Here is a 12,698-nt window from a genome sequence, read left to right as displayed (position 1 = left end):
TCTGGGAGACCTCAACTTTCACCTCGATAAGATCAACGACCGCAACACCGCCACCCTCGTGGACAACCTCACCAACCTCGGACTTAAACAACTAGTCACTTCCCCAACCCACATCGCAGGCCACACACTCGACCCCATTTTCACCTCCAGCAACCATGTCTCCTTCAGCCACACTACGGACCTCATCTGGACCGACCACAGCTGCGTTCACTTCACCTACAACAAACCAAAACCCAGACTCCACCTCCAACCTACCTTGAAAAGGAACTGGAACAAAATCACCACGGACCAAATCTCCGCATCGCTCCTTCAACACACCCCAGCCCCCTCTTCCAACGCTAACGAAGCCGCCGCTAACCTTACCCTATGGTTATCCAACACCGCTGACACCTTAGCACCACTGAAAAAACGTCAAAACAAACCTGGCAGCAAGAAGGCCTCATGGTTCAACGATGATCTCAAGAAGTCCAAGAAACTCTGCCGCTCCCTTGAAAAGGCCTGGAAAAAAGACCCAACCACCAGCACCAAGGACGCCTTCAAAAACGCCACCCGCACTCACCACCAACTAATCCGAAAAGCCAAGAAAGCAGCATTCAAGGTTCGACTCGACAACAACGCTCACAACAGCAAGGAACTTTTCAACATCGTCAAGGAATTTTCCAATCCCTCGGCCAACTCCAACGACATCACCCCCTCTCAAACCCTATGCGACTCCCTAGCCTCTTTTTTCCACAACAAGATTGCAGACATCCACAACAGCTTTGACAACCAACCCGGAAACCAACCCACCCTGCCGTCTGCTGTCCATCCTCCCCCCGTGAACACCCTTAACGACTGGAAGCCAATCTCCACTGAGGACACCATCCGCCTGATGAACTCCATCCACTCAGGATCCCCCACGGACCCATGTCCTCACCACATCTTCAACAAAGCAGATTCCGTCATAGCACCGCACCTCCGAGACGTCATCAACTGCTCCTTCAACTCCGCCACCTTCCCAGAAGACTGGAAACACGCTGAACTCACCGCCCTTCTGAAAAAACCAACAGCAGACCCCACCGAATTCAAAAATTACCGCCCCATCTCGCTTCTCCCATTCCCGGCCAAAGTCATCGAGAAAGCCGTCAACTATCAGCTCGCCGCCTTCCTCGAAGCCAACAAATCCCTCGACCCCTCACAATCTGGCTTCCGAGCAAAACATAGTACTGAGACCGCCCTCATCGCAGCAACAGATGACATTCGAACTCTACTGGACAATGGAGACACAGTCGCCCTCATCCTCCTCGACCTCTCTGCAGCATTCGATACAGTCTGCCACAGCACCCTTCTACAACGCCTCAATAACATCGGAATCCAAGGAAAAGCACTGGAATGGATCACTTCGTTCCTCACCGGAAGAACCCAGAGAGTCCGCCTTCCTCCATTCAAGTCCGAGGCCTCTGAAGTCATCTGCGGCGTACCTCAAGGATCCTCACTCAGTCCCACCCTCTTCAACGTATACATGAGCCCCCTCGCGGCCATCGCACGCCAACACAACCTCAACATCATCTCTTACGCGGACGACACTCAACTGATCCTTTCTCTCACCAATGACCCCAGCACCGCCAAAACTAACCTGCACGAAGGAATGAAAGAAGTCGCCGAATGGATGAAACAAAGCCGTCTGAAACTGAACTCAGACAAAACAGAAGTCCTCATCCTAGGCACATCCCCCTCTGCTTGGGACGACTCCTGGTGGCCGGAAGCCCTCGGAAAAGCACCCATCCCGACAGACCACGCACGGAACCTTGGCGTCATCCTGGATTCTTCACTCTCAATGAACAAACAAGTCAGCGCCGTATCCTCTTCCTGCTTCAACATTCTTCGCATGCTCAGAAAAACATTTCGCTGGATCCCCTCCGAAACAAGGAAAACAGTCACCCACGCTCTGGTCACGAGCCGACTGGACTACGGAAACACCCTCTACGCAGGTACCACCGCTAAACTCCAGAAGAAACTCCAACGAATCCAAAACGCCTCAGCCAGGCTCATATTAGACATCCCACGCAACGAACACATCTCTGGTCACCTTAAAGACCTCCACTGGCTACCCGTCAATAAGAGGATCACTTTCCGACTGCTCACCCACGCACACAAATCACTTTACGACATCGGACCAGATTGCCTCAACTCTAGACTGTCCTTCTACACCCCCTCCCGCCAACTTCGTTCTTCCGACCAAGCCCTCGCCACTGTACCTCGCATCAACAAGACCACCATGGGAGGCAGATCCTTTTCATACCTGGCTGCTAAAACATGGAACTCACTCCCCGCATACCTTCGCCTCACCCAGAACCACCTAGCGTTCAGAAAGCAGCTTAAAACGTCGATATTTGACAAATAATCCTCCTCCTCTTCCTAAGCGCCTTGAAACCCTCTGGGTATGTAGTGCGCTATACAAATTCTATGACTTGACATTATATACAGAAAGTATATTAGTGCTGTTTATTTACTCAGCTGTTTTATTGACACAGATTTTGTTTGTCAGTGTCTAAGTGGAGGCGATTCCTTGTCTGTCATTTTTGTAAAACAGCGAATAAAATATTGTTTTGTACTCTTCTTTTTAAGCCCTCATTCTGTGTACCCTTGGAATTCCCACTTCAGCTGGTACCAAGAGTCATTGGGTATATCGGATATTCTGAGCTGTGCCAATTCTTTATGACCTGGCTGAATATATCCCTGTAACAGGGAGTAACCTGAATAAATTAGAGCAGTAACACTCCCCCCTTGGCCCCAATCTAGTGGCTTGTGGGTGCCCTGGTTGGGCACCAGGGCTCCCATCTGTAGCTCCCGAGGATGGGGTCCCCTGGGCCCAAGAAGGCTCGCGAGGGAGTTGCAAGCCCCTCCCCTAAATAAAACATGTTGTCCTTTCAAATGGGGTACCCAGGCGGTAATAAGGCTCGGGGAGGGGGGCACAATACCCCCTCCCTCTTTTATTGCTCACGGAGGGAACTGCGAGCCCCACTCCCTTTACAAATTGGATTTCTTCCTCGGGGATGGGGTCCCCGGGCCTATTAAAGCTCAGAAGGGGAGCTGTGTGCCCACTTCCTCTTATAAATTGGAATTGGCCCTAGGGATGGGGTACGTGGGGTCTTTAAGGCTAAGGGAGGGGGGGCACGCTCTCCCTTCCCTTTAATTAAAAAATGACCCTAAGGGATGGGGTGTCTGGGACCCATTTGGGTTTGAGGGGGCACTTATCCACCTCCCCAAATAGTAAGTATTTGCCCCGGAGGATGGGGTCCCCATGGTCTTTGAAGGCTGGAGGAGGTGGGCCACATGCCCCCTCCCCTATCAATTAAATATGGCCCCAGAGTATGGGGTCCCCAAGGCCCATTAAGGCTCAGGGAGGGGAGCCACATTCCCTCATCGCCTATAATTAAAAATGCCCCAGGGGATAGTGTCCTCAAGGCCCTTTGGGCTTAGGGAGGGTCAAGTGACCCTCTACCCTAATGTAGACATTTGGCCCTGGGGGATGGTTTCCCTAGAGCCTCTAAAGGCTTGGGGAAGAGAACCACACATCCCCCTCCTCTAATAATATATATTTTTTGACCCCAGCGAATGCGGTCTCCAGTGCTAATAGTGGCCTGGGGAGGAGGCCGCATGCATTCCCTCCACTTTTAAAAATAAAGGCTTCCCGGGGTCAATAGTGGCTTGTGTGGGGATGGGGGGCTGTGTGACCCCCTCCCCTGGCTGGAGGTTGCTGCTTGCGGGGGGGGGGGGTCGTTCTCATTGCCTATTTCATGTCACTCAGAACCCCTCAATGAAAAATTCCCCGTAATTCACTATTACCTATCTATAATTCAATATATTTCAAGGTCTTCCATGAAACATGTAACAATTTCATAATTGTCTTTTAATTGCGACTTCATTTTCAGTTTGAAAAAGAATATAAAATGCACAAAGCATACATTTTAGCTGTATTTTTTTAATACTCTTTTTATTGAACAACACAACAGCAAAAATGTAGGCATATTTTTTAACTAATTCGCATCTTCACTTGAATTGAAATTTCATGTTTCTAACCATGGCCCTTGAAAAAAACTTTCTTTTTACAATGTGCAGGAGGATTTACAGTAGGTGATCACATGACAATCAACAAGCTTTGAACAATGACTTTGTTTTAAGTTCTTGTACAACAAGTGGATTTTAAAGATTTTTAGGGCTCTTGTGCAGAGAAAAGCAGCATTTTGCACCATTATCTAAAAGCAATCATGTGGCGGGTAAACCTGCATCACCTTTGAACAGGGTCATGCTTTGCTTTTGTGGAAGTCAAACACAAAATTTTTACTGCACCCCAATATTTTGATCACGGCAGATTAACCACTGGTAGCTTGAATCCAGCACCCTCGATCCATGGATAAGGATCACCAACCTCCACAGCTTCAGGCCCAATAAAATAGCAAAGTAATAAAAAATGACTGGGACCACTCAATAACTGAGTTCTAGATCAATTAAAAGTTAATGATCTCTATTACAAGGTCTCACAATAGGCAATACAGAAAAACTTGAATGCCGTTAAAGCTCAGTTACAGAGTACGTAATCAGAAATCAAAATTATTGTAAGTCCCAATAGGCAGGACAAATAATAAATAGAATGGTCAACATCTCTATAGGAAAAGGGAAAACTCTGAATAAATGAACAGCGCCTCTAGTAGATTAGAAAAAGTCTCTGGCTCACCCCCAAAACCAGGCATTTCTATACAAATTCAATATTGCTTGACTATTGATAACACATATTGAGCAAATCAGACTGATGCTTGTCACAATAATAATTACAACACTAACCCATTTCTAAGGCAGAGGAAATCTTCCATTAGCTTCTACGGCAACAGTGCAGTCAGGAGGGGTACAACACAATCCAAAACATTTTCAAACAAAGTCTCATATACCAGTTTTATATCAGGCCTACATTGGAACTTCCAGCAATGTCCTTCAGAATGTAACATTAGGTACACGAGGCAAGTTTAATTCACATTACACAGTCCCTAAGGAAAACATCCAATTGCTTCACAGTGTCCTGTGCCCTGCGAAGACTTTAGGTGAAGAAGACATGCATGGGAACATTGATTGGGAGGGATAATGAGAAGGAGCAAGATGACTAAAACACCAGAAACAGCATCCAGTTTAATAAAATGGTGTCATTGCAAAAATGTGGCACGACTAGCATACATTAATAAACGCACTTCTAAACCTCTAAATAAAATCGTTTCAAGTGCAACATGAATACTTCATTGGTTATGAATGTATTTATCATAAAAATCATCAGTATTCAAAAATAATTTGTCAACCAATATTGCACATTCAGAAAAAGCTCAAACATTTCATATACCAGAAAAGTTTTGGAATATTCCTTAATTTAGAGCCCATGACATTTTAACAAATTAATATATACCAACATGATTCTATAAAAATATCATATTTGTCCTCACTTTTCAAATAATTATCTGGGGACAACCCCCGATTCCAAACATCAGTAAGAATGGCAGACTTGCTCGCTGCACTACAGGTCAGATGTAATGTTCAACCATGATATAGAATGCTAGATTTTGTTCAGTGTACTTGGCCAGCAGGATTTGCACCCTTGTGGTTAATGTTTCTCAAATTTGTAAGTATATTTTGGAGCCCAATGGCAGTCGCGGCTGGTGACATTTGAAAGTAGTGGGACGAAAAATTACTGTCATACTAAAATTAAAGAATTGCGGGAACTCAATACCTGACAATATGTCTAGTGGTACTGGGCTCAGCACGCAGCTATGCCAGTGAACACCAACGGTGCCCTGTAACGTCCCCTCTTTCCCGCATGCTGCAAGCCATCTACAGGTTCCCCATTCACCTCAGGTCTGTTGCGCAGCAGCTATGGCGGAAGTCTGAGCCCCTCCTCACAATGCCGAACCCTGTTCAACCAGGCAGCCGTAGAGGTGGAGTGCCCTCCCCTTTCCGTATTGGTCACAGAAACTTTTCCCCCCTCATCCACATTATCTCCCACCCAGACTTCCCCTTCAGCCACCCTCAAGGAAAACCACACAAAGCGGACTGTCACAAATATCAAGTGGGCAAAGAATTGACAGAAAATAAGGCAAATAGGCAATACATGCAGTCGCTGCCGGCATTACGGGCGGGGGGGGGGGGGGTGGAAATGAGGTCGCACTTGAGGGGATGAGGGGGGAGGCGGGAGGGGTTTGGAAACAACAACATAATACAACAACAACAAATATATTTAAAATAAAATAAAAATAGTAAACTTACCGTTCGTAGAGACTCCGTCCCGACTCCTGCCGTCATGGTTCAAGTCCTGCAGGCAGCAGGTCATCAGGAAGGCGGCACGGCAGGCAGCCTCCCTCTCCACCGCCGCAGGTTGATTGGTGCGGCTGACTGCCCCAGGCTACGTCATTTTCTCTCTGTATGCTGCTGTTGCCGCATACAGAGAGTCAGGGACTGGGTGCGTTACTCGAGGGCAGGGGGGAGTGGCTTGGGGGAGTGGCTTTCCCACTGTTGTTAATTCTGTCTGTTTGGGCGGCCTCAGGCTGCACAAACAGTCAGTATTAACAACAGTGGGCAAGCCACTCCCCCAAGCCTCTCCCCCCTGCCCTCGAGTAAAACTCTAAACCAGGAAGTCCTGCTTTCTCGCCGCACGAGAAGGCAGAAACAATGGTAGTTATATTAACGGCAATAACTACACTACCATTTTTTTCTGCCTTCTCGCACGGCGAGAAAGCAGGCGAGGCGGCGCCCAAACGCCCTTATGGAAGAACCGCCACTGCACAATGGTCAATACACTCAAGGGACTGATTACGAGTTTAGGTGTTATTTATTGCACATGATAAATAAAAATACCGCAGGATACAATATTTATTGTGTGCAATAAATAACACCTGTTACTAGTTTGTGAGAAATAACATGCAAATTATGTTTTTTTGACCCACCAAAATCTGTATGGTACGATAAATACCATACAATTCCCCCTGTTAAATTTTGGCAGGTTGTACCTGCCGAAATTCAACCAAGGCTGAGTTACTTTACGCATTCAATAATTATCGGATGCATTAAATTTTAAAAAAACTCGTAATTCCGACTCATGCATAAATAGTGGTTTATGCACAGATCAGAATAAACGCTCCATTCGGAATCAGGCTCTAAGCTACACATTATAAGACAACTTCATGCAAACAGTATCCCCCTTCCTGCCTCTAACTGTACATGTTGGCTAAGGGATAGTGGATCACTAAAGACTTTGGGAAATGTCCATTCAAGAAGCAGATCTGGCTAGAAGTGGAAGTGAAAGTGTGTGTGGCAGGTGGTGAAAGAGGGAGTCTTCTAAGACATTTTGGTCACAGGTACATTTTTTTTTACAAACTAATCACTGAATTGGAATGACAAATCCCACTAAATACGAAGTGATTATCAGTGCAAACAAGAATGAATAGTTTTTTAGTTTAATACTTACTTATAAAGCAATGAAAGAATGTAATTGTAACAGTGCAATGTTACTCATCGAATGGTGCTGTTAGACTTACGTTTCACAAACAGCGTGTACCTCTTCTGCACGTGCTCATCCTCGTTTGCTGCATAGAATATGTACTCTCCAGACTGATAGGAATGATGGCAGAAATTTGAAGAAAAGCTGTTATAGATAATGGAAAAAAGGATACCAGTATGTGGAATAGATTTCACTTTAAAATGTAGTAACACATCCCCAAATATAATGCTTATTACCACACTAACTGATGTTCTCTTAAAATGAAACGTTTAAGGGAAACTCTTTCTTGCCAATGGTACTTGCAATCGCTATGGAACACATCACAATTGTGTTAAGGGTACCCCTCCCAGAAATGTAATGTGTGGACTATTTTCATGGAGTTGAACCAATATGTTCCGATTCTGTGGAAAAGATTAACTCTTAATGCATGCCCTAAACATTGTGGGGCTGATTACGATATCAGTGGGTCTGACACTGACAGCACGTGGGTGTCAGATCCACCTTTCTCTGCCCCCGAGGTCCTCCCGCCACATTACCATGCGGCAGGGGGAGCCATCGGAAGAGGGTCCTCCTGCGGCGCTTCCCACAGCCTCAAGAAGCCCATTAGTGCATTGGAGAGACACCATAATCCCCTAATGACAGCGACTCCGCCGTCGGGATTATGATTTTAATCTCCGACAGCCTTTCCATGTTTGCCTTTCTGACATAGATAGACTGTCGGAAAAGGACTTTGGGGGTCCCTAGCATGGCCCCCTTCCTCCTGGCCCTCTGCGATTTGGCCTGGGTGGCACCTGCCACCTACCTAAAACATCCCTGCACCAGGTGTATGGTGCCTACCATATGATGCAGGGCTGTTTACAAACATCAATTTCACTATGGCAGCTTGTGCTGCGGGCCTTTTCCGCCCGCCGAACAAGCTGCCATAATGGAATGGATGTTTTCGACCGCCCATGGCGGTCGCATCCAAATTGCGAGGTCGGAACCGCCGACCTGTGGTCGGGTAGCTCCAGACCGATACTGTGTCATGCCCGACATTGTAATCAGCCCCCCAGTGTCAGGTTCTGTGAACTAATTGCCCAGGTCACTGGTTACAAGTAAAGTAAGAAGTAACCTTTTCAACAGAAGTCAAGCACTGATTTACGACATCGTGGCTTTTGATGCAATTACCCAAAATGTTATTTTCTGGATAAAATATTTCGTCCTTATGTTAATGTTGTGGCAAATGTATGATGTTATCTCAATATTTAATGAAATAAATGCGATAAATAACAGTCATGAATCCATCACTACCCATCACGATGTACTCGACTCTAGGCTACATGTGCAAGAAGCAGAAAACCCAAGTAAAAATCTGAAACGACATTTTGAAAACGACATTTGCTTTACTGTGAAAATGGGGATATTTAATTGCACTTTTAGGAGAAGGTCCCTTTCAATGGATGGCTCAGTCTGTCAAATACTAGTCAATGACAAATTGGAACATTTGCAAGCAGAGGGATCCGAGGGCCGGGACTTTGTTGATGGGTGGCCCCCTCAAACGAACTTTTCAGCATTCAATGCTGGAGGTCAAATGGGTGTTCAAAAGCAACCGAAATCAGAGCAAGAACAAGTCTGCTCTAGAAAATCTAGAAAAGCAAACCCTTCTATTAATTCGTGCTGCAAGTATAAAGCTTCCCTTGCAAAGCCAGGTGTCAGAATGGTCTTGAAATAGAGACTTATACATGCCAATATAGTAGTGTAGCTTGCATAGGTGAAGAAATCCTGTCATTAAAACTAAGATAACACTATGTTTGCACACTTGCACCAACTTTATTCATGAGAACTTTAATTGTGCTGAAATAATTAGAAGAACACATTAGGAAAGAGAAATAACTTTTTTGGGTGTTCACCCCATCCTCAATGGCCACTCCTGTAACCCTAAATCTGATTCTATGACTGGACAATGTATACGATTTGCATATTGTTGATTCTTAAAAACAGGAAGAATCTGCAATGTAAACTTTCTTTTTGCCTATCTGCTGACCCTAAACATGTTTTTACAAAATGTCTGGAATACACATATACGTTTTTTTTTTTTTTTTTTTTCAAGTTCAAAACCACTTTATTTTGATTACTTAAAATCATAAAAAGTACATTATATAGAACAAATTGGGGGGTACATAGACATGATGCAAGGGACATAATTTAAAAGAGATTTTAAAAAAAATACAGTTTTTAAAACATTTTGAGATATTGTAAATTCATTAATCAACACCTGCTAAACTTAAGTGGCTCATCATAATGCGTTTCCTAAGGCGAATAGCAGCAACAAAAAAGTTAGCGACTCCAAACATTGTGAATGGAGATTCCAATAATTTTAAAAATAACAATGCTGGTTTCGCTTGTACAAACCCCTTGCATTTTATCAGGGGAATAATGAACTTTTTCTGGGTAGAGAATAGTAGGAGCAGAAGAAAGTAAAATGCAAAGTATCCTGCAGGGAGTATCCATCGCACTTACATGGGGCCACGTCCTCGGGCCTTGCCCAAACATTAGAATCAGTTAGCAAAAAATGAATTTGGTTAAATCTAAATTTAGTCAATAACCAGCGATGAAACGGGATTGACACAACAGTGAGGTATGATTGAATAGTTAGAGAAATAATAATAATAATAATAAAGCGTTTTATAAAGCGCATAGCTGCACAGCTGTGTATCCCCGCGCTAGTTGCTGTCAAAACTCCCTACGGCCAACCGGAACAAAGTACAGAAAAATATTAATGGGGGAAGAGATGAGTTTTTAGTTTAGCTCTAAAAAGGGTTTCTGACGGTTCCATTCTCAGATGAACTGGGAGGGCATTCCAATGTTTTGCTCCAAGGAATCGAAAGGAGAGGCCACCCAGTTTTGCTCTATAGATCCGGGGAAGTTTAAATTGTGACATACCCGAGGATCTGAGGTTTCTGGTAGGACGATGGATAGTGAGAAGATTTCTCAAATAGGTAGGTCCTTTGTTGTGTGCAATTTTATGGGCATAGCAGAGACTCTTGAATCTAATTCTTTCTCTTACTGGGAGCCAATGAAGCGTAGACAAGGCCGCTGTGGCGGATGTTCTTTTTGGTAAACCCAGTACCATGCGGGCGGCCGCATTTTGAATGCATTGAAGCTGGTGCAGTTGTTTTTGGTTCACACCTAATAGGAGAACGTTTCCGTAATCCAGGTGGGATGTTATTAGTGCATGCACTAGAGTTTTCCTTGCTTCAATGGGAATAAGATCAATAGTTTTTCGCAAGATTTTTAACGTGCCCATACATTTGCCTATTGTTTTATTGACTTGTGATTTTCCCGACAAATCCGAGTCAATCATTATCCCTAGGTTTTTGACTTTTTCGACTGGGTGGGGACACTCACCCAGTGTAGTAGGCCACCAAGCCTGGGACCATATTGAGGTTTTGTTCCCTACCACTAGCACCTCCGTTTTGTCACCATTTAAACGGAGGCAGTTATTATCCATCCAGGTGGCGACCGCAGCCATGCAGCCAGAGAAATTGGTGGCAAATTTCTCGCTATCTGGAGTAAGCTTGAACATGAGCTGGGTGTCGTCAGCATAGCTGACAATGCCCACCCCAAAGTTCTCTACGACTCGAGCTAGGGGTTCCATATAGATGTTGAACAAGGTAGGGCTCAGACTAGAGCCCTGTGGAACCCCATAGCTGACGTCGCGAGAAGATGACTTGAAGGGTGGGCAATGTATTTGGAATGATCTTTTGGAGAGGAAAGATTTAAACCAGGCAAGAGCATGATCCCTCACTCCAATGTCCGATAGTCGGGACAGCAGAGTGTCATGTAGCACGGTATCGAAAGCTGCACTTAAGTCTAGCATGACAAGTGCAGCTGTCTCCCCCTCATCTACCATCTTGCGAATACACTCCGTGGAGTAAAGAACCGCGGACTCCGTGGAGTATCCAGGTCTAAAACCTGATATAGATAGATATAGATATAGATAGATATAGATATAGATAAATAATGCTCCCTCACAGTGGGCTTCCTTAGTTCTTCCGCCTCCCGCTCCAATTCTCATATACGGTTTGGAAAGCAGGTGTAAATCAATTTCTTTGCACGTGTCAGTAACTTTCACAAGTTTGTTCCTAAACTAGCGAGGTATGAGTGCAGAACTTGGATCGTTCGGGAAAATTGGCATGGCTAACACTCATGTGAAAGCATGACTTTTAAATGGTGTAGTTTACACCCAATATTGTAATAGTGGCCCTCCATTAACCATGTGCCACTTTGCTTCGGCCCCATTCAAGTAGTAAGCTGCAGGGAAGACTTTCTTATATTTGTAATATTTATTTTTAGGGACCGGATGAAGGAGCAGAGGTTAAGGAAATGCTTATGTCAGCATGAAAGTCCCTGCTCATCCCTCATTCTCTTCTAGTCCAACTCTCCCCAGGTATGAGTAGGAAGACTAGGATAGAAAGAAAGGGAAAAGAAGGACCTAAATGTGATGGAATGGGATTAAAGGAAGAACAAGAAAAGAAGAGGAAAGAGTAGGACAACAAAAGGGAGGACCATGGATCATTACATGCCTCGGCTGTTTTGAAAACTGGTTTGGCATGTGGGGTTTATGTGATGGAAGGGTTTGTGCATGGAGGTGGAACTTTATGTACTGGGTCTGAGGAGAAACTCTTATAGCTACAGCGCTTTATGCACGGGAAAGAGAAAATGAAGATTTAAATACTAGGACTAGGCCAGTCCCATATTGGACTGCATTGTACAGGCCTGGCAATATGCATCTTATGTATTGTGAACACATGTGAATATTGGCATGGCAATCTGTGATTACATGCAGGTGGGGTAATATTGATATTGACGTGTCAATGTGCGTTTTACACTGACTTTAACTGTAAGGCCTGGGCCCGTATGATGTAAAACATAAACGTAATGCATAGAGGACTCATGCCCTAAACCATGAGCATCACCCCTGGCACTGAGCAACTCTGCACATCTTTCCACACCACGAAGCAGCAATGGCATATCTGAGCTGCATTAGTGTAAACCCATACTGTCAGGCACATTGAGAATACCACAGAAATATATGAACATTCTTGATAGATTAACACATTAAACATCGTATTATTAGCACAACCTTCAAATATTTTAGCAAGTCATATATACAGAAATTGTAATGGGTTGTTGGTGTTGA

General features: G+C 44.7%; 1 protein-coding gene across 1 annotated transcript in view; it reads right to left on the bottom strand.

Annotated features, from left to right (window-relative positions):
* FLT3 (fms related receptor tyrosine kinase 3) overlaps window positions 1–12,698 on the bottom strand; it is a 496,362-nt gene that overhangs the window by 150,801 nt on the left and 332,863 nt on the right. Inside the window, exon 10 of the mRNA XM_086933459.1 lies at window positions 7,554–7,660. Within this exon, the coding sequence (XP_086789585.1) occupies window positions 7,554–7,660 (107 nt within the window). The remainder of the gene's footprint in view (window positions 1–7,553; window positions 7,661–12,698) is intronic.

This window comes from Lissotriton vulgaris, chromosome 8, assembly GCF_964263255.1.
Source record: "Lissotriton vulgaris chromosome 8, aLisVul1.2, whole genome shotgun sequence".
NCBI classification, from domain to species: domain Eukaryota; kingdom Metazoa; phylum Chordata; class Amphibia; order Caudata; family Salamandridae; genus Lissotriton; species Lissotriton vulgaris.
The sequence above is the reverse complement of the archived record's forward strand: the minus strand, read 5'-3'. Positions and strand labels throughout refer to the sequence as shown.